Source organism: Urocampus carinirostris, chromosome 8 (genome assembly GCF_059441175.1).
Source record: "Urocampus carinirostris isolate Australia breed hairy pipefish chromosome 8, RoL_Ucar_1.0, whole genome shotgun sequence".
Taxonomy (NCBI): domain Eukaryota; kingdom Metazoa; phylum Chordata; class Actinopteri; order Syngnathiformes; family Syngnathidae; genus Urocampus; species Urocampus carinirostris.
The window spans coordinates 31,062,467-31,086,923 of NC_142356.1; the positions used below are offsets into that span (position 1 = coordinate 31,062,467).

At 38.2% G+C, this 24,457-nt stretch overlaps 1 protein-coding gene and 1 pseudogene across 1 annotated transcript; both read left to right on the forward strand.

Annotated features, from left to right (window-relative positions):
- The first annotated feature begins 6 nt into the window (after nucleotides 1-6).
- bmerb1 (bMERB domain containing 1) lies at nucleotides 7-24,237 on the forward strand. The gene is made up of 6 exons (XM_088342372.1): nucleotides 7-223; nucleotides 8,040-8,160; nucleotides 18,186-18,259; nucleotides 20,893-21,007; nucleotides 23,302-23,384; nucleotides 23,461-24,237. Exons 1-6 carry the CDS (start codon nucleotides 136-138, stop codon nucleotides 23,577-23,579), a joined length of 600 nt encoding a protein of 199 aa, XP_088198498.1. The 5' UTR covers nucleotides 7-135; the 3' UTR covers nucleotides 23,580-24,237.
- On the forward strand, nucleotides 14,001-14,173 carry LOC148361625 (U2 spliceosomal RNA; annotated as a pseudogene).
- Nucleotides 24,238-24,457: the final 220 nt, after the last annotated feature.

Here is a 24,457-nt window from a genome sequence, read left to right on the forward strand (position 1 = left end):
CTCTCATCAGCGTATCGAGGGACCGAGGGGCTCGAAGAAAGATGCTCGGCGTCTCAAACTCAGCCGGCGAAAAACTTGGCTCTAAGAGATCTTAGTCTAGCGTGAGGCGCAGTAATTCATCATTAGTAAGCAAATATGGAAATGAAAAAATCCATTTCGGACCCGGAGCGGACGCTTAGGAGCTACGGCGCCGTGTCGCAAACGGCGTGGACGACGGACAAAGGTGAGCAGCATCCGGGGGGGGGGAGAAGAAAATATTTACCCTGGTCAGTGTGCATAAGAATGAGCTCAAGTCCTGAAATGCAACTCTGTGTTGTTTTTCAAGGTGGCAATCATTTGCTTTCTTGCCTTATTGAGGCCCATTCATTCGCCTGCGCGCTCTCATGCGCGATTTGGCTCTTATTGATTTCACATTTTTGAAAACAAGTTTTATAGATAGAATTTTAATTGAAGTTTTTGTGTGCATTGAATCTGATACAACAGAATGTAAGCACACTCGAAATTTTCAAAAAGGAACCAGCAAATCTCACTTTAAAAGGAGCTGTTACATTGCATTAGCCCAAATAATAACAGTAAAAAAACAATGACTGTTGTTTCAAACCATCAAGACTGAGATATAAACCATTGCTCAGTCTCTTTTAGTAATACAAAATTTGTTCATATCTATACCATTCGGTTCTGAAACCCAAATGACATAAGTGTGTATAGGGTGGGTGGATCAATCCAAATATACATATTATCAATATTCTTACCTGTCAACCTCCACTGCTCCATGCCCGTACAAACTGTCGTATTTTCCCGTACAAAATACAAAATAATCGTACACCATTTTTTTTTCGGAATGATGCATGATGGGAAATCCCCAGGCGGCGACGCATGCGCACAATAGCATCAAACCGCTCGCTTCGTTTGCAATGAAAAAAACGATACTTAGATAGAGGCTTCTGCGGCAAACTCCTTTGACTTGATTGATTTGCCGTTCCGTGATAGTCGGTGTATACCGGATGGTACCCGTCGTTGACAAATTTACATTTTTTCGTACAGATTTCCTTGTACGTCGTACTCGTCTTACTTACGTCATACTTTATATGGCAAAACCGTACAGGTTGACAGGTATGAATATTAACCAAGTAGATGGAAATGGATCGATACCATTGTCTTTGGATTGATACTTTTCTCCCCCAACAATTTCCTTAAAGTGCCGCTACTCTATGTAGAGCAGCCCTTCTTGTAATTTAGGGCTATACACATAAACATGACTTGACTTAACTTCTCACATTCACCCAGTGCCTTGGCCACTAAGTTTATGCCTGAGTTGTGACTGACAGGCCCACCTTTGCACTTCTTCATACATGGCCTGCTGCTGCATCATGCCCTTTAGGTAAAATAGAGAGCCAAATCTAAGCGCTCACCCCTACCAGAATCTAAAAATGACAGAGGCAAACTTGAAGCACTGTGGTGTGTGGACTTTTTTTCATCAAGTACAGAAAAAAACAATGCCAGGTGTAATTTGTGTGGTAAAGTGGTCTGCAACACCACACATTTTCATAAACACAAGAAAGAAGCAGATGGCAACAAGTTGTTACTGTTCCTGAAGAAAAACTTTGGGACCATGTTATTTCTTTTTAACGTTTTTGGGACCATGGTGTTTGTATTATTTACTTTTTTCAAAATATTGTGCAATGGAAGATAACTTAGTTGTCTTGTTGACACTTTAAACAGTATTTGTATGTTTTTATTACATTACAGCTTTTTGTTTGACTCTCTTGGCATTTTTTTTCCTAAAACAGTTGTATTAGAATATTTCAATTTATTTTGTATGCGGTTAAAGTTTGCAATGTAGTAATTAAAAAATGAAACATTTTAGTGCCTAAAATCTTTGTGCTATGTTCTTGTAATTGACAGCTAACTCAAGGGGGAAGGGTTAAACAATTCAATGATACCTAAATTCCCCGTATCGCTCAATCCTAGCGTTTACACCGTCCGAGCTATTTCCCACTTTTAAAAGTCGTCACTATGGGAACACAGTGTGAACTTCAAGGAAGCGACAAGGAAAACAAAAGAGGAAGCTATGGCTTTGACTATATTTAATGGCATGATTTCCTTTACGTTCACATTCACAAATGAGGTGATGAAACTAGAGCTCCACCCCCTCCCTGGGCAGATCTCCTTCAGGGAGGCGGGAGTGGAATATACTGTGTGTATTTGTGACTGCAGGATGTGTCATCAGCTGAATGTCATGCAGATGATGACATTAACCTGCACGTGCAACGGACATCATTGAATCATAATCTGGGGAACACCATTGAGGGTCTTTAATAATTTGCAAGGTTGGGTTAGTGTTAAACTAACATTGGGTTTTGTGCCGTGTGGTGCACCCTACCATCTATTTTTAAGGGACACTGAGTAATATATGACCACTAGATGCCGCTGTACTGTGTAGTGCAACTGAAAAACAAGTGCTACAAAGACAGAGATGGGCGGATCCAACTGGATGTTTGATCTTACTGTACACACAGTCCAGTGTTTTTTTTCCCTAATTGCTCAGTCCACGTATTGAATGGATTTGAAAAGTACAGTCCATAAACATGCCCGATTACAGTCGCCGGTGACGATAAAAGCTCCGTTGGGGTGTGCAAGATGCTGTTTATTGATAGCAGCAGGCAGGAGATTTAGCATCCAGTGGAACGTTAGCATCTGGTGGAACGTAAACAGCAAGCATATGGTGTTGATTTATTGTACACTGAACATAGGGTTAATTCTCAATGTCAATTTTACCCTAATAAGAGTTATGTTTTTATACTACAATTTTCTAAGGAGCGTCAAGTTTTACACTAGGAGAAAAGTCACACCTTTGGTGTTGTTAAAGTTCAACACTGAAGAGTTAAAACATAACCTTTTCAGTGTAAATCCTATTAACCCTTGTTGTGTGAGGAATTATTACCAATAATAATTGTTAACGGGTCAATTTTGAACCGGGGACTAACACAGTCCGACTCCTGACCACTAAAAAGAAAGGAGTATCACTCATTTATAGTTAATAGAATATCCTAACAAACATGATATGCATCCAAAACCATATTATCCCTTTGTAATTCGATTTTATGGCCCTAAAATACATCAGTTAGTACATTTTATTACCTTCACTGGAGACCCTACAACAACATGAGGGTTAAAATTATTCCATTTAATCACGCCGGTGTTTTTTTTTTAATGTAATTTTTATTTTTTTATGATTAACACACAATTCAACAGAGGGTTGACTCACCCACCATGCAGCAATACAAACAAAAAATATATACAATTAACATTTCCATAACAAACGAAAGAAACAACAACAACAAATGATAATAAAATGAAAAAAATTAAAAGGTGAGGTGTTTAGACAATAAGGAGAAATTGTGTAATAGGCTTCCATCTTTTCTCAAATTGATCTAATTTCAATTGAACAGCCCTGGGAACCCATTCGTTCCTGGTGATTTATTTATGTTTAGGGTTATCCTGTATTTCTTGTTGTGAAATAAGGCGAATCATTTCTAATTTATCCCCATTTAATAGAGTTAGTAAATGTAGTTTTTCCGAAATGCTTTGTGCTGTTACCCTAATCATTTTCCTAGTCATTGTATGAATTTTTATTATAATTTGCAAACGCTTCTGCAATACATTTGGGTTTTACCACACCTTGTTTAGAAATAGGATGTTTTATTCGTGAAATTATATATTATTATCTTTTTTTTTTTTTTTTAAGTTGCAGGGCTAATAACTGACTAGCTGTATTGCCCATTTCATAATATCTCTGATGCGTAAAACGTAAAGCCCCCCTTCTGCCTTACTTAATCATCTAATTTGTCTCTGGTTGTTTTTAATAGCTGCAATCTGGATTCATTTGGCGTTCTTTTATGTTCTGCTTCTAGTTCCTTAATCTTATCTTCCAATTCTGATTGATTATTTAATCAGGCTTGCTTTCAATTCGGGTTTTTTTTTAACCCACACTTACTGTCAGGACCAGAATGGAGACAGGACCCACTTGCGTTGCGTTTCTCACAAGTTTTATTGGAAGGGTTGCGCCCACGATCCGGTGATTGCTGGACGCGGGAAGCAGGACGCTCTGATATCCGGATTGTGCTCTAAACGCGAAAGTGGATCTTCCGTGGCGAGTGATAGCGGTGTCGGGGATGGAAAAACAGGTCAGTAGAGGAGAGCAAAAACGTGGTCGGGGTCGTAAGCGAGTCGTAAGACAGAATAGGAGAGAAGACGTGGTTGGGGAAAAAAAGAGGTCGAAAGCCGGATTGGGAGAGTAGACGTGGTCAGGGTGAAAAACGGTTTGAAGCCAGGGGACAGACAGGAGCAAAAGACGGGACAGGTGGGAGTCAGGGTTGAAAAAGGCTTGCCTAGTGTTAACTGAGGTTCGCAGATGGACTGACAAAAGGGCACAGACAGGACTAGGTACAAGTACTGATTGGGAGCCAATCAGAACCCGCGGCAGTTGGCGCCAAAGGAGCTGGTACAGCTGAGTCACATCATTAATCATGACACTTACAAGCGTTGAGTATATTTATGTTTACGACCCAATAAAAACACAATAATACAGGGCTTAATACAAACTGATTTTGACTAAACGTAATATTTCAATAACATTGTAGGGTAAATTGCTTTAAACTAAATTTATAAAATTCAGAGTCTAATTCAGTGGCCAGCCGGTACTGATAATGTTTTCCCACTGGAAATAAATTGACATAGCCTCATATTCTCTCTAGCATTTATCATAAAGCAAGTAATCCTCTAAACATACTTTAATTTCAGCTTTAAATTATCAGACCTTGCCCATCTCCCCCTCTTCTGAGTAGAAATTTGATTAGGAAACCAAGAAAACTCACAATTTGGTCGGCAATATTTAGCTTATTGCTAGGCGCGCCGGTCAGTAAATTTTTTAAATTAAACATTTCATGACCAAGAATCGTCTACGTCATCCTAGTTTCAGTTGAGGGGGATTCTGTATTATGCAGATAATATCTCTACAACATGTACAAAGTTGACAATGGAGAGATTTTTTCCCACACATTGACCTAAAATTCACCAACACTAAAGGTTGTTATGGTCCCTTTTGCTCTGTCCATTGTTGGAAGAACACCGGAGGATCTAAAACACTTTGACAATTCGTATTTAACTTTGGTAATTTTAGTGTTCAGCCTTGTCCGACTTCTTGGGCGAGGAAGCCTTTAGAATTTTGGGTCTTTTGATACTTATAGCAAAAAGGTGGGCCAACTTTTGGATCAGGGTTGGCATTGGGTTAAATAATTTGACAAAAGGCTGTAAAGAAAACAAAATATTTTTAAATTCCGACCATTAGGTTTATATGATACATCATGTATTGTTGCTTTTTATTCAAATCAAAATTATTTTTTTACCACTAAAAGTCGCTAAATAATACACATAGTCCCTTTCGGTGTATAAAGGAACCCACTTTTGGGTCGTTGATGGGTGAATTTCCAAAATAGGCGAACACTGGCATTGTCGTGGTACCAGCAGAGCAAGTTCCTTGTGAAGATTGTTGTGCAAGGCTTGTGGTCTTCTTTGCAGAGTCCATTTGAACATTTGGAAAAACGACAAAGGTAAAAGCACTCATGCTTCTCTTGCAATATGTGGCTGGTCACTGTCAAAACGTATGCTGCTCTGCTTTCAAAACAGTAGGAACAAACAAGCTCTCGTTTTTCTATATTGCGTCTGTTTGCTTGATAAGAGTGAATCAGCTCTGCAAGCTCGCTGACTGCAGTTTGAGTCCCTGCAGGAACTCCAGCGAAACGACCAGGAAATATATTTTAATGAAAACAACAATTTTACATCCGGTGTTGAGATAGATTTACAGTATGTATACAAATATGACTTACACAGTTAAGGCACGTGTTAACACTCTTTTACAGGAAGATTCAGTAACTAGGGCAGGGGTCGGGAACCTATGGCTCGCGAGCCATATATGGCTCTTTCTACGAGTATCTGTGGCTCAGAGACAGATTTGATTGCATGCAAAATTTCTCCATCTTGTCCAAAACTTGGTCCATCTATCCTATTAATTTACACGCAAAGCCAAACCGAAACTACCTGACAAATGATTACTTTGCAGTATATATATGGCACGTTTTTCACTACAATTTAGATAGATAGATAGATAGATAGATAGATAGATACTTTGTTCATCCCCGAAGGGAAATTCACATTTCCAGCAGCATCCCTGAGCTGAGAACAATCGAGAACAATCGAAAATAACACGGGAGCTGCTGGAGTGGCTGCCATTCGTGACGGCGCAGTCAAGGTGTCACACAAAAAATGGGGGAAAAAAAACTCGTTTTAGCTGTACAACGCTAAAGAATCCTTTATATAAAAGTTCACTATGTAATCCGTGTTCAGTGTTCAGATACCTTATGATGAATCCACAGAACTGTAAATACGCCAAAACACCGGAAGAGAACTTAGTCATTTGATTGGGTGAGTGGGAGGGATGGGTGGAGTTATGCAAAAAGTACAAGCACTCCTTCCCATCTCTCGCCAAAGGTAAGCACATAAGGCTCCCTATTCTCAGAATGTTGTGACGTTTTTACAAAATAAATGCTTGCATCTGGTTTTGAAACCAATATGTATGATAAAAAAGGGTCAAAAGGAGTTTAACCGATCTTGAGTCATTGCAAGAAAGAGACAAGTTTAAAGTGGTATGTTTGTTGATTTTGGGACAGGGGCTCTGGCATTATTCTCTTTTCATAATTTTTATCAAATCATCAAAAATAAATGTGCTGAAGACTAAGCTTTTGTCTGGGGCGCGGGTTTAGCAATTTAGTAAATTTGTCTCATAATATATGGTGTGGCTCTTTCCCAAAATAAAATTAATATTTTTTGCTTTATGGCTCTTTGAGTCAAAAAGGTTCCCGACCCCTGAACTAGGGCATAACCTGACAAAACCGAACCTAAATACGAATTTCACATAATTACAAAAAGTGCAGTATTTGATTAAATACCGATATTTGGACCTTAAACTGCAGCATTATGAAGCAAATAAGTAATCAGCTGGCTTAGAAGTAGGACGACGCAATTGATAGAATTAAGTCGTTTAATCTAATTCATTAAATTTAAAAAAATATAACTTACTGGATTATGAAACGAAAGTCAAAATTCAGAAATGTAATTTGCTTTCCTCAAAGCTATTGCTGATCATCTAACAGTAGTAAGTAGTTAATGGAATTTAATCAATTACGTGAGTCACAAACTATAACTGTTAACTGTTCGTTAAAACTGATAATAATTTCTTATTGACTGTGTGTTTTGCACGGGTGTATTTTTTAATCAGTAAATGCTTCTTCAAACCAATGTGTGGCAAGTGGGGTTTGAAATTAATGAATATCGTAATTGTCCAGACTGAATGATAAAATTGAGATTTTATGTTTTGACTGCAGTATATTGCCCTCAACAACGAGATAGTTACTAGACCATGGGTCAGCAACTGAAAATGTTAAAAGAGCAATAAAAGACTAAAAAATAATAATTCATACATAAAAGTTAATCACTTAATCTTAGCTCTGAACATTTTAAAGCCTTGAAAACGTGTTTAGAATGTTTTGTGTTTGACCTCCCATGGGACCCAGATTTTTTAAAAAAGTAATATTTTTAACCAAATCCACAGGGAGCCCCCATGGCGTCTCTAAAGAGCTGCATGTGGCTCTAGACCTGCAGATTGCTGACCCCCAGTCCACGAAAATGCATAAGTTGAAGCCCTTTTTAATTGGGCCTATCCATCCATACACGAAAATGTGTTATTCACACTTAGATTATGCACTTTCCTTTCCCTGTCACCTATCAGTTATGCATATGAGGGTTCCTAATATAGATGGACATTAGGAAGGTCAGAATTGTTATCCATGTTGGTTGCTGTTCTTAGCATTGCAAATACTAATACCAATACATAAGGCCATGTTGCTTTGTCAGGTTCAAGCAATCTAAAAGGCGAATTTGTTTTTAAATCAAACGTTTGATTTCCTGTTTGCTCATCCCAGGCCACTGCGACGTTTCCATGGCCGAGGGCAGCATGCGTCCGGAAGAGATTGAAGTGGAGATGGCCCGGATCCAACGTCTCAGGGAGGTCCTCGTGCGTCGGGAATCCGAGTTGCGCTTTATGTGAGTTAGCCCCTTAACTCAGATTACTCAATGATAGTAGAGATTGCAATGATTATTTTAATTTAGGACAAAACTTCAGAGTCATACATTTCAAAAGAGACCAAAACTGTCCAGATTCTCTAAAATTTTCAAGAACAGCATTCAAATTACTTTGGATACGTCTTGGATTGGGATTTTAGGCGAATTTTACAGGATCGGTAAAGGGTTAAAACATGTCTTCCTTGATTTACATGAGATCAGATAAAGCAAAGCAAGGTGAAGATGTAATCACGAGAAGGCCAGTGGCTGTCATTGCCTGCTTGATATTGTTACTGTGATATAATTTTTTATCCTATGTTGGCTGAAACACCATCTGAAACATTATCAAACCTTTTTGGTCCACAGTGTTATTACTGCAGCCCCAAAAGTCTGCTCTTTTCATTTCATCGCAATTCTGCAAGCTGCACTGCTCCCAAAAACGTTTTCTTTTTTCTACCGCTGCCAGATACCGGCTTTATTCCAAAATTTTAAAGGCCTTCAGAATCAATAATGCTATTTGATGTAATTTATTGTATCAGCAGTGGGACTGTTTTTTTCCCCCCTTAATTTCAAGCCAAATAGATTTCTATTTTGCCTCAATCTCTAAGTTATGCTAACATTTTAGTGAAAACTAGTTCAGCAAAATGAAACAAACCTGAACCAAGTTACAGTGAATTTGTCATTTTTTACACATGTTATTACTGTTTTGGAATCTAGGGCTACAACATACCAATATCATTATATTCAGTTCTTTTTTATAATTGTTTTGTTGGTTAAACATATGATCTAAGACTTTCTTATTTAAAGCAATCAGCACATATTTAGCTTTTAGCTCTTAGCTTTAGTATTTGTATTTGTATTGTTAAGCTTTGCTTTAGGGGTCAACTAGCACAACATTAGCAGTCACTTTCATTTGATGGGAATGTTACAGGAATTTTTATATGAAGGATATTTGTCTTTTGTGTCGGTTGAAAATTCAAGATTACTGACTGAGCCATAAGAAAATATTGCTTTATTTATCTAATCATGTTGTAGTATATTTGTTAGCATCTCTGTTGTTTCATTTAGGTTTACTAGACTATATTGAGCTTTTGCACACACGTGACCTAACTTTGTGACGACACCATGACAGGCGGGGGGAGTGAACCGTAGTAAACAGTGGGAGAGGCCAGTAAACAGTAGACAACATCAACAAAAAACTATACTATTCAACACCATTGGCAATGACTGGTCAAATGAATATTGTGCAGCTGTCGGATGAGGTGGCTCACCTTTTCAGAAATTACAAGAGCAGGGCTAGCTACACCCATACAGTCTTCCTCCCGACATATTCACAAATCTAAACAAATCATCCAGTCCACCACTATATTGTAAATGGAGTATCCCCATACACCAATACTGTTTTAAAAGCATATAAAAGTCTGATTGCTTGCCAGTTCGTCGTAGCTGATTGGGTTACTGGGATATTATTGTTCACTGATGGGGGGAGGCACTGTATTACAGTAAAGGTAAGACACTAACGTTAGCTGTGTATGCTTATATGATTTTTCCAGGGTGCCATTGAATCTCAAAGTTACTGTAACCAAAAGCTGCTCAAATTGTTTAACATTTTTATTTTAGTTACAGCAGCTACATTGAGTGTATTTGGCATGACTCATGGCTAATTTCTGCTTCCCTGAAGAATCTCTGCCCCCTTTATGCGAACACGTCCCTGTTTTTGTGTTTTAATCACGGCAATCAAAATTGCCTAAAAAACACGTAAGACAGACCTCGAATGTAACACTCCTTTTGTCGGAAACACAGGGCTGGAAAACAGAAAAAAACAAAAGCTCGTTCACGTTAAGGGGGAGTGAGATTTTGCAGAGGAGTCAAAGTTAGCCACTTTACTTGTACATACTTAACATAAAATTGATCGGAAATACATCAAACGTACTTGGTAAAAAATGCTCGGTGCAATAATTTGGGGGCTAGGTGTGTGTGATTTGCAGATAAACATTGCCGTCTTCTGTCTTCAACAAATAAGATACGATAAAATTCCAAGTCGTGCTTAGAACCTTGCTGGTTGGCACAGCAATCAATCACCATCGTAAAATGTCGTGGTTATATTCTTCTGTCGTGGTTATTGGTATTTGTTTCAACTAAAATTATCATTCAAGTGCTGTCTGCTAGGATGCTTTTACCAACTGTCATGGCTCTCATTCTGCCAAGGAAGGCGATGTGACGTCACCTGCAAAGGGTCAATACATGTGCATTTTCAACACTCAATCTGTCCGGCCCCGTGCTTGTATCATAGTTTAGTGTTTTTTTTCCTTCCATCCATTTGACTTTGATGCCCCTGTACTATGACTACCGGTAAGTATGTGTTCTGTGTTTTCAGTGGCTTCAATTAGCATAACTAGACTGAATGCAGGATTCCAAATCTAAAATCCAGTTCGAGTTTGAATCATTTCCCTGCTTTACATTCCAATGTTGGCAAACCAGAAACGCTATTGAGAGAAAAATGCTTTTTTTTTAATATGAAATCTGCAAAATTGTGACGCAAGATTTAAGCAAAATGTTCTGATTTGGTTTAGCACATAAATAGAATATCTTCCACAATGGAAGATGATAAATACATTGACTTTATAGTTGAAATTTGGAAAACTTAAAATGTCAACTATCAATGTTTTATCCTGAAAATTAATGTAGTAATTGATTAGTTGGTGATTATGGTAATGTGGTAATTGATTAGTTGGTGATTATGGGTATGTTGTTGCATCATTGATTTAACGTAAAATACTCCCGATTTACATGTAGCGAGCGTTTATTTCTTGTGGTTTCACATCATATTCATAGATTGTATGAGGCTGATAGTGGTACAGTGATAAGAAGCGGACTAAGACTGCTAAATCCTAACCAAAGGCCAATGTACCAAAGCCCTCTACAGTTGTTTATACCCTTGGATAATGAATGTACTTAATCCTCATTAACATTGGCATTAAGGATTAGGCATATAGATTCACTACTCGCAGTCATTTCGTCTGCCCACTTGACCGTTTGCTTGACAGTATTGCGGTTTTTGGTAGAACCTTCATCCCGTCCTTGTTCCACCCACTCCAAATAGCATCAACCCACACATTTTTTACACTAGATTCGTAAATCAATGTGTGATATTGATATCCGGATTGGATATGTCAGCAATTAGGCTAACGAGTTTGATGTATCTCATGAGCTGTGTTCTTACAGCCAATTGATTTGTGATGTCAATGTGCTTCATTTACTTTGATCCACTGCACAACTACATTAGATGTCCAACAACAGCAAAAAATAGAGTACATACAATATTGCTTGGAGGCAAATTTTCATGCTCAGTGTGTTTGTATTCATTAGTCCTGAAGCAAAAGTGTCCAAACATTTTTCACTGAGGGTCATAAACAAGAATATAAAGGATAAAAGGGGCTTCGTTGTTTTAATATTCATTAGGCAAAATCAATTTGTTTCTTGATTTATTTTGTTTGGGGCGGCAGTAGCTCAGGAGGTAGAGCGATCGTTTTAGGATTAAGGGATCCCAGTTCGAATCCCGGCTTGTCCGTGTTACATGCCGAAGTGTCCTTGGGTAAGACACAAATGCAGATCATTTCATTTCATGTTTGTACACAGAAACCCAATGACTCTAAGTAAGGCTTACAATTTTACAAAAGTGGGAAAGTGTTCCTAAAATAAATGAAGTCATATTATTCTGAGGTAATAGTACTTTTAGTTCAGTTAAAATCTGGCTCTTCAACTCACCTCTGTGCTGAGTGTAGGTAGGTAATGGGGATAGATTCTCTTACATCTTTGTTGCAAATTAAAGTAAATTGGGACAATTTTCTCATACGGAGTAAAACACTGTAGAACAGGAGTAAAGTACAATTATCTAAAAGTGGGAACCATTCAGTGATGTTTTCATAAACATCAGAATCATTTGGAAAATACAGATAAGACACAATTGACACTTTTCTGGGATCAATGAAACATTAATTTCCACGACACATTTTAGATGTGAAATATAAATACATGTTCATCATATCATAATGTTTTGAGATGGTGTCAAGGATAAAACTTGAGATTGTAGTAGAATGAAGAAAAGAACACATTCTGAGTGGACTATTTAGGTTTTTGATAGCCCCTTCCATCGGAGGTGCATGTTTCCAAGATCGGCTCAGGGAGAAAACACGCTCCGTCTCTGGCAGGAGGCTCATTTATTAAAACAACACATATGATTGGTTTATATGAACACAGGAAACGGATATGATTGGTTTAGACAGGAATTACATTATTAAATGAGCAATAGGGATAGTGAAACTTTAAAACACAATGTGTCTCTGTAATTTCAAGGAGGTAAACGCTCAAGCAGACTTGGAATGTGGGAGTCAAGCTCTCGAACGAAGGCTATCTTGATATACAGCTATCAGGCCCCAAGAGGAATGAGGAGTAGCCTGAGAAACTGTTAGTGGCCTTTCAAGTTTTAGCTTTTAATCAGAGACACATTTTTTGGTGCTTGGAAACTTATTCTTTTGACCTTGGAGGTGCTTGCCTTTGAACATAACTCAAAATCGTAATACCCTAAACCTTTTGAGTATACTATAAAAAAATCCTTATAAAGATTTAAGAGTGCAAAGGTATAAGAGTAGATGAAAATACAAGAGTATAAAAAGCACATTGAAATAAAAATTTCTCTTACAGATGGAAAATTTGAGTTCTAGCCACAATTACCAATATTAAATCAAAAAGATATTTGCAATATTTCAGGCGATTTTAATTAATTCAGAATTACATTATTGTCTTTTTAATTGCATTACAGTTGCCATTATATACTGGTTAATTTATTAGGCGTGTTTGTAGCATATTATGAAGGATGCATTTTGTAAGAAAACAATAAAAATGATATTAAAAAAATCAAGAAATGCTTTTCTTTCTATTGACAATGTTGAGTTTATTTGCTGTGTATGGTGCACTAGTACAGTAGCTCAGGAGGTAGCGCTCGTCTTGGGATCAAAGGATCCCAGTTTGAATCCCGGCTCGTCCGTGTTACATGTCGAAGACACAGAACCCCGAATACCCCCAATAAGCAGGTTAGCGCCTTACATGGCTGCAAGGCCGCTATTGGGAAATGTGGAGCACATTGTAAAGCACTTTGGGAAGTCATTGACTTGAAAAGCGCTATATAAATGCAGATCATTTCATTTCATTAGTGCGATATGTTGGAGTCTTGCAGTAACAGCAGGTTTGATGTTGCTGTTTCTTTTTTAAGTGATAACATTATCAAAGAACCACTTTCGGCCTAAAAGAGTGCTCTTAAAAGCTACTACGAAAAAAATCAGAATCTGAATATTTAAGTATGATTCTGCAACGTTTGACCTTTCTGCATTGCACTCAAGAACTTTATCACAATATTTGAATTTTCTAAAACAGTCCTGTAAATATAATATAATATGAAACATTAAACTTTTAAAGCGATATACCTGTATGTGTCAACCCATACGTTTTCCTTGTATTTTATAGTTTTTTGTGATCATTTCAAATCGAGTACTTTTTAACAATTTTTGATTTTTTTTTAAATGTTGTTTTTTTTCTTCGACCAATCTCGTATTGCCCATTTTGGCTAGAACCCAGACTAACTTGGTCAATGGTAGCAGACAACAACGTAATCGCATATTGCTAATATGGTCACGCTATACACTATCAAATGTGATCCTCGATCAAGCATTTATTTTAAACTTTAGTGCCAGGACCTTAGCTTGGCCTTAACTTGGCCTTGATGCCAGGTCCTTAGCTTGGCCTTAGCAAGGCTTTGATACTAGGTCCTTGGCTTGGCCTTTGGCTTTGATGCTAGGTCCTTAGCTTGGCCTTTTGTGTACTTTCTATGAAGTCACTATCTTTGATTTTTGCATTTTGGAGATGGAATATGAGCTTGCTCTGTCCACTCCACGCATCGGCCCGGTATTGCAGTACCTCCGGGAACGATGCATTCACAATGATCGCAGCAAGGCTTTAGGGCTAGGACCTTAGCTTGGCCTTTTGGCTGAGAGTAAGTGTCCCGGCTCCTAGGCTTTGTAGCGTATTATGAACTAACCCGATAACGGATAATGGATAATGAATAACGAAGATGGATCAATAACCCTTAAAAACCCCAAACCCCATTTATTTTAAACTGACTTGTGAAAGTTTCTGTTACAGAGTAAAACCATCTGTTGAATGAAGTCTTTGAACTCCTGCACTGCTATATATAATAAGAAACAGAGAATATACTGCAAGTAGGGAAAGAACAAAGGAAGAGGTTGAAATAATTCTTTTTTGTCGAAAGATGAAATTTTTCACACATATCTTTGTTTTTTTTTTACATTGTCTGTGATTAAACAGGTGCCGCATTGAGTTTGTAAGGTTTATTATTGTTTAATCATCAAAAAGGGGAGCAATTGGCTGAGGTATGAAATGACCAAAACCATCTGCCAACACAACATTTTTTGTGCAGTGTTGGGTGTCATACAAGTCTTATAGTTTGTGAGTGTATTGTTGGCCTTTAATTTTTTATGTGAAGCACACATAAAAGGAATCAGAGTAGTTTGTGCCTGTGTTATGCTTTCCGGATGACTTGTAGAGAGTTCAAGTGGACAGAACAGCCTCATTAGTCTGCTACCATGCTGTCCATCTCTCTTTGTGCCAGCTGCCATATTAACACGTGGGTGTGTAAAAATACAAATGGCACTCACGCTTCTGGAATCCTCCGATAGCAAAGAGAGACTCTACCACGAGGCGGAGAATGTAGCAGCACGGGTAAATGCAGAGGGAAGGGGTGGAGGGTACTGTGCATGAGTCATCAGGCTCATGTATCACTGAGAAGTCAATGTGTGGTATCTGTCGGAGAGAATGCCTGATGTCTCAAGATTGCTGTCGCAGGTTCCCCATCTACCGCCAAGATGACATTTTCGTGACAAACTCGCAAGATTAGACATTCCAACAAAGGAACTTACCACTCAAACAGCAAAATGTCTACGCAAAGTGTGGATATCTCCCATTTTAGGTCTGAGTGAGGGAGTGTCTGTAAGGACCAATAGTTAACTAATGCGGTAACAGTTTGCGTCAGTGTAGAAGGACAATAAATTGCATTGAGAGCTGTACTATGTACGATAGTATTTCTACATAAGCAGGACCAAAGCTATGTGGCAATAAGCTAGAGGACCTTAAATGCAAGGTTTGCATTGGGTTAGTCTAAAAAAATCACATTAATAATTAATAGGAAATTCAATAATACATGAATAAGATAATAACATTACAGTAAAAATAAGACTACTGAAAATACAGTGGTACCTCTACTTACAAAAATTCTAAGGGGGGTTCAACCATACCTGTCAACCTGTACGTTTTTGCCGTAGAAAGTATGTTAATTATGCATTTGAGGACGTGTACGACGTACAAGAAAATCTATACTGAAAAACGCAAATTTGTCAATTATGGGTACCATCCGATATACACCAACTATCACGAAACGGCAAATCAATTAAGTCAAACGAGTTCGCCGCGGTAGTCTCTAACTCGGTATTTTTTTTTGTTGCAAACGAAGCGAGCGTTTGATGCTACTGTGCGCATGCGTCTGCCAGTGTAGTGCCTAATTTTGACTCCCCTGCAAAATCCTCTTCCCTCGCGTGAAAGCGCATTCTGCTGCGCTTCCGATAATAGCGATCATATTCTATATAATAAGCCTATCAAAACAATAAAGCTATTGTCGGAAACGAAGCAGAATGCGCGTTCACGCGAGAGGGGGAAATTTTTGCAGGGGAGTCGAAATTAGGCACTTCACCGGAAGACTCCTCAACAGCTGCAGAAGCGATGTTTTGCCGTTCCATCGCAGAGCAAAACATACCTCCAACAGTTGCCGATCACTTCACAAGGCTTATGTAAAACATGTTTCCCAGTCACAAGGCTGCAAAGGTTTGTATTTTCTGTCCCTGTTAAATAGTCTGTTTGAAATTTAAAATACAAGCATCGATGGTTGATATTGTAGTTTGGTTTACAAAATAGAAATGCCAACTAATTTTTTCCTCCAAAAAATATCTTTATTTACAAATTTAAATTTGAAGTGTTATATTTTAGAGTTACTCTGATAACAATTGTTCCAGATTTTTTTTTCATTTTTTTTTTTTTCATTTGATTATTAAGAATATGTACAGAATGATATAATGAAACACATGTACAATGTAACATGTTAAACTACATAAATAAACACGTTTGAAAAAAAATATGGTGTAAGATTATTTTGTATTTTGTAAGGGAAAATATGACAGTTTGTAAGGGCATGGAGCTGTGGAGGTTGACAGGTATGCCTTAAAACTTTGTAAGCAGAGACACATTTGGTATGTAAATGTGCTAATCCGTTCCAAGCCCCGCCAAAATACTGTATATTTTTTTAATAAATCATAAAAGAGCATCAGAACATTAAACAAATACATGTTAAAAATAGATGACCGCACAACAATCATCAAGTAAGTAGCACAAAACGTAAAATAAACAAAAATAAAGAAAATAATAAAATATTAATTTACCATTTTGCCTCGTGTTTATTGAAAAACTGATCCAATGATTTCTGCTATTGGCAGCTTTCTACGATTGGTCCAAAATGTGCGATGGCCTGACTTGTATACAATTTTTTGGGATGATTCCTTTCCACGAATTCCGAGACTTCATGAAATTCTCCTAGAATGTTTTGGGAAAGATGGCTGTATCCTCCTCCCCGCTATCTGCTGGGAGGACGCGTAGACACTGGTTGCCGTTTGTTTACATTAGGGAACCTAAATTTTTTACTTCGTAACTAGAGGCAATCTTCTTCAAGTACTTCGTAACCTGAAACTTTTTGTAGAGACATTCAGAAGTATAAGTACCACTGTAGCCATCCATCCATTATCTGCAGGGCACACAAAGACATACAACTCACTCGCTCATTCATACCAAGGTACAATTTCGACCTGCCAATTAACCTGACATGCATGTTTTTGGAATGTGGGAGGAAACCGGAGTGCCCGGAGGAAACCCATGCAAGCGCGGGTAGAACATGCCAACTCCACACAGGAAGGTTCGATCTCATGACCTCAGAACTGTGCCGCATACGCGCTAACCACTTCGCTGCCGTGCTGCACCACCAAGTAAATAAAAAACAAGTTTTTACTATTTAGTTTAGAATCTGATATTCTGAACACAATATGAACTTTTGATATGAACAGCTTCTTGAAACAAATTAAGTTATCAAATATGTTTCCCTGTATTACCTCATGACCAGCTAATAAGCAGGGTTGGGTAGGGTTACTTTAACTGGATTACTTTCAATTACTTTTGGATTACTCCAATACCAAATATGCTAATAAAAGACAAAGGAAACTAAATATGAATAAAATTGCTAAATTTTGTTTATTTTGTCTTTTATTAGCATATTTGGTATTGGAGTAATCCAAAAGTAATTGAAAGTAATCCAGTTAAAGTAACCCTACCCAACCCTGCTAATAAGTATATATAAAAAGCAAAGCAATCTGCTGCCACCTACTGATATGAATGTATGTTGAGGTTACTCAGCTGATCAATCGAAGAAAGCAAAGATACTGAACTATGGCAGTCTTTTTTGCAAAGATGAAATTGGGCAATTTTCAACAGCACACTAGCCAACCTTCCATTGCATAGTAGTGTGCCGCAGCACATTGGTTGAAATACATTACATTGCCTTGAATGCAACTATAACATTAATTTGATCACAGCAATCATGATATTGTCTGCAGGTCTGTAAACAATATCGACTGGAGCAAAATATGGTTAATTGTGAATACCTTTCTAGATTCCTCTAACATCTCTAGATGTAAGAATGCAATGTAACGAGGGCTTTGGGGGCATTCTTTAAATCATTCATTGACAAAAGTATAGTGAACCTAAATGACATGCAATTTGGTGTGCATACAATGTCTATTTGAGTGTGTTGCATCAGTAAACGTCTCCTTTACTTGTAGGATGGACGACATCCAACTGTGCAAAGACATCATGAATCTAAAGCAGGAATTGAGACGAATCGTCACTATCCCAGGTAAAGCTTAAGCTTGAACCAATGCATGAGCACGTTCCTTTGTCACACAATAAAACCAGTGGGGGAAAGATTTCAGCTTGAAAATACGTGCATATGCGTCATAGGGATGTATAAATAGGACAAGAATGGATGGGGTGGATCATGTGAGTGACGCAAGCAAAGCATCTTTCGTCCTGGAGCTGCTTCGTGTTGATTGAGTTGCATTCGAGAGGCGGCGGTGCAAATAAGACGTCTGCAGCACATCTGTTTGGTGTAAATAGCTGGGAAAATAATTAGCAAATGAGTGTCCTGACCCCCAAGCTTCTGATCCAAGGGCTGTGGCCCGGCGATGGCCTGTGACCAAGGTCTTTGCAAGAATTGGATATTTAATCCTGGCCCCAATCATTATTTTTGTTTCAACAACACCACAATACACAGAAGAAATTACAAATCACACACAAAGTCAAAATTATAGAATTAGAATTATATTTAAATCAGTTTAACCTAAAAATAAAACAACATAGTGAATCCATGGGGTATTTAGAATTAAAGAAAACTTCAATAAATCAAACTAGAGAAAATATTTCACAGCCATCAATGGCCCTGAATGTGTTTACCATAGAACATACTTACTCTTAGAATGGGGGTGTCAAAGTCAAACGGGTGTAAAGCCCAAAACAGTTGAGCTACAAGCTGAGGGCCGGACTGATACAATGTTGATTTTTTTTAAAATGATGCAAATAGTCTTGTGAACCTAATTGAACCTACTGAAAAGGGAAAAATGTGTTCTGATATGATCACATAAAGCAATATTTTCTTATTAATATGAATCTTTAATTTTCAACAGGCACAAATCTCCTTGATATACAAATCCCTATTACACGAGCATCAAATGATGATTTCATTGATATTGCTAACCAAAATCCCCTAAGTACTGTGCTCGTTTGTCCCTTGCTCCAAAAGTCGGCTACATTGTTCTCTCCCATCAGTTCACAAGTTGAGCTCGTATTTGGATTGTCATAAGGATAGAATTACACTATATATGGGTGGATATAACTGTGGTGACCACCAATATACGTCTATATATATATTGTGTACAACTATGACATTTTTGCCATGGAGACAGAAAATAGTATGTCATGGGAAAATGAACCAATTCAAAATGGGTTTTTTTTTTGGGGCGGGTGAGTAAGTTTGTGTATATCAGTCCCGCAGTACTTTGCGGCATGGAAATATTCCGGATGAGGGTAACATAAGCAAACAAATCAATTGTGGAAAGCATTAAGTTGTATAAGCTATATATGTATATCTACCCTGGTCATATCCCCCGAGAGGGGTGACCGACAGCAAGGCAAACACAGAAACAAAAAACGAAAAGAAAAAGGGGAAAAAAAAATGTCCATGGCCAACCAAATGCCCAAACAAGTTAAGCACCTTGGCACCAAAGTTGGTCATGCTTTCGTCCCTCCAGATGAAACTGGACACAAGACAGCGGCCATGTCACTCGGGTCAGGGTGACACAACACACTCTTCTGTTCAACAGCAGGGCCCGACAGCTTTCACTGGTTTACCCCTGCCACATCAAACGCGTCCCCTGCCCATCCCTGATAAGGTGTCCAAAAATCCCACTATCCTTTCACAACACTTCTCCACTCATTCCTATCACCATCAAGAGCTCTAATTTCCACTACATTTAGGCCTCTTTCCTGCAGCGCACTCACAACACCATCCATCCGCGTCAATTGCGGCCTTCCTCTTGGTCTCCTTCCATTTACTTCTGCTCTGTAAATCCTCTTCAACATTCGCTCCTTATCCGTCCTCTCCCTGTGTCCAAACCAACAGAGTACGCTCTTTTCCACACGCTTGCTCAGTTCCGCTACTACTCCAGTTCTGTCTCTCACAATTTCATTTCTCAATCTATCCAATCTTGTCACTCCTAACTTAATCTTCAAACATTCAATCTCAAAAACATTTAATTTCCTTCTCAAATCTGCGTTCGGGCTCCAAGTCTCTGCACCTTACAGTCAGCACAATCTCACTCTCATACAGTCCTCTCTTAACATCCATACTCATAATTATATATACATATACATATATTTTACACTATTTTTAGTGTTAAGCATTGAATCAGCAAAACCCACACCATCAAAAACTAACTCTAATTAGTAACTATTACCCAATAAATTTGTGTATGAGCACAAAATCAACAGAAAAGACTCACAACAAAAATCAATTAGTCAAGCACACATGCACAACCACTAACATTATGACACGAGTGAAAATTGTTTCTTTTAAAGATTATTTATAAAAGACTTAAATTGGCCACAAATAACACAAGCATGCCTACTCCATTCCTGCTTTGCTGACATGGGAGCTATATGGACCAGGATCATTACCCCAGCCTCCCTTTGGCTTCCACCGCCCCTTTATGTCCCATGAAAAGATGATGCTCACACTCATTTTCCAAACAGAGTGAAGCAACAATGTGAAGCAAAGCTACAACTCATTTCATTTTAATACTCTTAAAAATTGAACAACATATATGCGAAGTTCTGCAAGATCAAAGATGACTTTGAAGTCACTTCTGAATTGTAAATTTGCCTAATGGATGGTTTTTACCCAATTTTCATCAAAGAAAATTATCCTTTTTACAGAGAAAGACAAAAGCAGGAAAGACAAACAGCAAGAAGAGGAACTGATCCTGAAAATTCATAAGCTGGTGCAGAAGAGGGACTTCCTGGTAGATGATGCAGAGGTGGAGCGATTAAGGTAGGATCGAAAGTGGAAATCTTATATCTGGTGAGCCAAAGTCGGATTTACAAATATATATATAATTATATATATATATGTATATATATATATATATATATATATATATACACTGGAGCCATATCCCCCCAGTGGGAGGTGGCTAGAGTCATTTCTGACTCTCTTTGGGAGATTGATTCAGAGGAGGGGATTCCCAGCCCCCTCGCTCAAACCAACTTATGTGTTGGGAGTCATTAGGTGACCAAACCCCCCAATTCCAACCCCTAATGCTGAGCGCCAGGCAGGGAGGCAATGAGTACCAATGTTGTACTTCTTAGATATGACTCGGCCGAGGCTTGAACCAACAACCTCCCAGTCTCGGGCGCTCTACCCCCAAGGGCACTGAGCTGGATTTACAAATAACCTACATCATATTCATCATTTGATTAGGAAACCAAAAAAGAAATATATAAACTATCTCATAGAAAAAAAAAACGTTTTATTGTCTTAATAAATGAAGTCGATGTACTGATCCTTGTAAATAAAAGCATCAATAGATAGGCAATCCTTCATTCTGAGAAAAAAAAAAACAATAAAAATCAAAGCAAGGAGAAAAGGCTATTGGATGGCCGGACTTGCTGTTAGCTTGCTAATACTATCACCAATTCTGTTGTCTGTAGATGAGGAGTGTACCTAATCAGAATCCTTGGTCTTACTATCGCCCTCTGCTAAAAGGCAAGAGAAATGTATGTCTCACTCTGCTTCTGAGTACACTAAGCACAGTACAGCAAAAACTCCCCGCCTACTTACGACCATTCGACTTACAAAAAACGGCAGATACGGAAAAAAAATTCAGAGATGTCGAAAAATATCCGTACATTGCTGTAAGTTAGATTTGTATTGTGTGCACCATGTGGCGCTGTGAGAGGTCAGCCAGCATCCACCTGGAAGAAAAAAAATCTGCTTCTTCTTCCTGGTTCGTGTGTAAACTACTATTCTATATAGTATCTCAAGCGCGCTAAGAACTTTTTTATTGTTCAAAATCTTGTGCATACATTCAATATGGTTGGTGTAAGGTGTAAAGAGGAGAGCCATTTCATTTAAAAATAAAAGTGGAATAAGAAAGCTTGATGCGGTTGAGAAAATGGTTGGATCGCTTTTTTTCGACCACTTTTCACCATGGAGGAGAAAGTCGCCTAATTGTTGAACCTCATCTTCCAAATCTAAGTTAAGCTTTATAGAGCATATTATTTTATGAAATGGTTTTTTTTTTAGTACAAAACAATCCAGGTCACGTATACAACCCTTAAACATACTTATATAAACCTTAAACATACAAAATATAGCACTGAAGCAACTTGTGAACAAATTCAACTTACGAACAATCGTCGGACTCGTTCGTAAGTAGGGCAGCGTCTGCAATATGTTACGTACTATCATACATACTAACCGTTTGCCATCAAAAAGCGGTAGGTTTCATCTTGCATTCTATTTTGATGTGTGAATCACAACTCGTCTTTACATTAAAAAACAAAAAAAACAACATGTGCATGTTTAAAACCAGAAGTGGTATACTTACAAAAAACAGAGTTCAAATGCAATTCTTGGAGCGCTTTATTCTCACACAAAGACTTAAGTCTCACTTCAAAATAATGCAGCCCTAGACTAAAAAAATAGTATTGAGCCAAGATTTTTGTTGTTAGAATTGAAAAAAGCGGCACTGTTAAGGAGAAATGCGGTTGTTTTTAATCGTAAAGTGGTACTAATTTCAGTAAAAACATTTATGTGTAAATTCAACACATTTTAAAAGAAAACCAAAATTTTGGGAGTTAAATGAGAAATAACTTTTAACACTGAATACACAACCATTTAACCTTCAAGTTGTGTTATGAATTGGCACCACTAACTGCTGTTTTCTCAGTCCTGACCACAACATCCTAACAAACATGCATCCGTAAACATATTTTCTCATTAGAAGTAAGATGAGGCCTAAAAAAAATCCAGCATGACCCGTCCCATGGGTATAAAACCCCAAACTAACCCGAGCCCGAAAAATTAACTTGATTTGAGAGACCAAGCCCGAAGATTTAATCTCATCTCTTATTTCCCTTGTAATTTGATTCTTTGGCCCCGGAGACATATCAGCTATTATATTCTATAACCTTGAAACACGTCACCAGAGACCCTAACCCAACATTAAGGGTAAATATATTTTGGATTTTATATTTCTACAGCCTCACCTGACTAAACCTCAATGAATGAAATGAAAGAATGTATAGAAAACTCAATTCAGAGCTCATATTTTTATGTCTCAGGGAGCAGGAAGAAGACAAGGAGATGGCAGAGTTCCTTAGGCTGAAACTGATCCCACTGGAAAATAAACTCAAAATCAAACAAAGTGAGTATGAAAATACATGCACAAGAAAACACTTGCATTAAATCCTCCCCTTCTATTTCATATTTAAAACTTCAAGATCCTCCAAAGGTCAAAAGACAAGTCTTGGAGCCACCACCAAACAAGCCCTTCGTCACTAAATCCGGTGTGGCCATCATCAAGGACTGCTGTGGCGCCACACAGTGTTCAATCATGTAAATTAGGAGTGTCCAAACTTTTCAGAAAGCGGGCCAGATTTGGTAAAATGAAATTGTGTGAAGGCCGACTATTCAGCCTGGCATTCTTTGAACAGTCTTTGATAAATTCACCCTCTGTGAAAGGTTTGCAGTGCTTGGCGATCAGCATTGCGACCTCATAGCTTGCCTTTGTAGCATTTTCATTCGACTTGCTGGGTCTCCTGAAAAAGCGCTGCTATGCTTAAAATGGCTTCCAGCTGCTTCATTTTTTCACAGTGTTTGTTCAGTTAGCTTATAGTAGTCGGCATGTTTTGTCTGGCAGTGCCTCTTGATATTATATTCTTTAAAAACAGCCACAATTGTTTGGCATATCAGGCAGACGCACTTGTTTCGGATTTTGATGAAAAATGACTGCAATTTCCACTTGTCATGGAAGCGGCTGCCCTCACAGTCGACTTTCCTTTTTTATTTATAGTCGCCATGTTAGAAATAGGGTGGGCTAAAATTCGCACGGAAATCCAAGCGCGAGGTAGCCAAAGGGCTGCCATCTGGTGACATAGTAATATATATATATATATATCTTTTGGTACAAATGTATTTAACACTGCCTTCAACATTACTGGAGGGCCACATATGTATAATTTTATGACTGAGGCCACGGGCCAGTAAAAATTTGATCGCAAGCTCAGGGATGTGATTTGACCAAAGTGAAATTATCTGAAAATTAGCGGGGGGGGGGGGGGGGGGGTGATTGCTAGCTGGGGGGGGGGGAGTTCTTTCACGTGTTCTTTGCTCTTTGCGTGACTTTCAAGAGCTTTGAAACCTCTCCCACCATAGTCGATGGTATCATGACACCAAATGCAAAGTGCTTTCCCGGCACGATCGATCTTCCGAATAAAG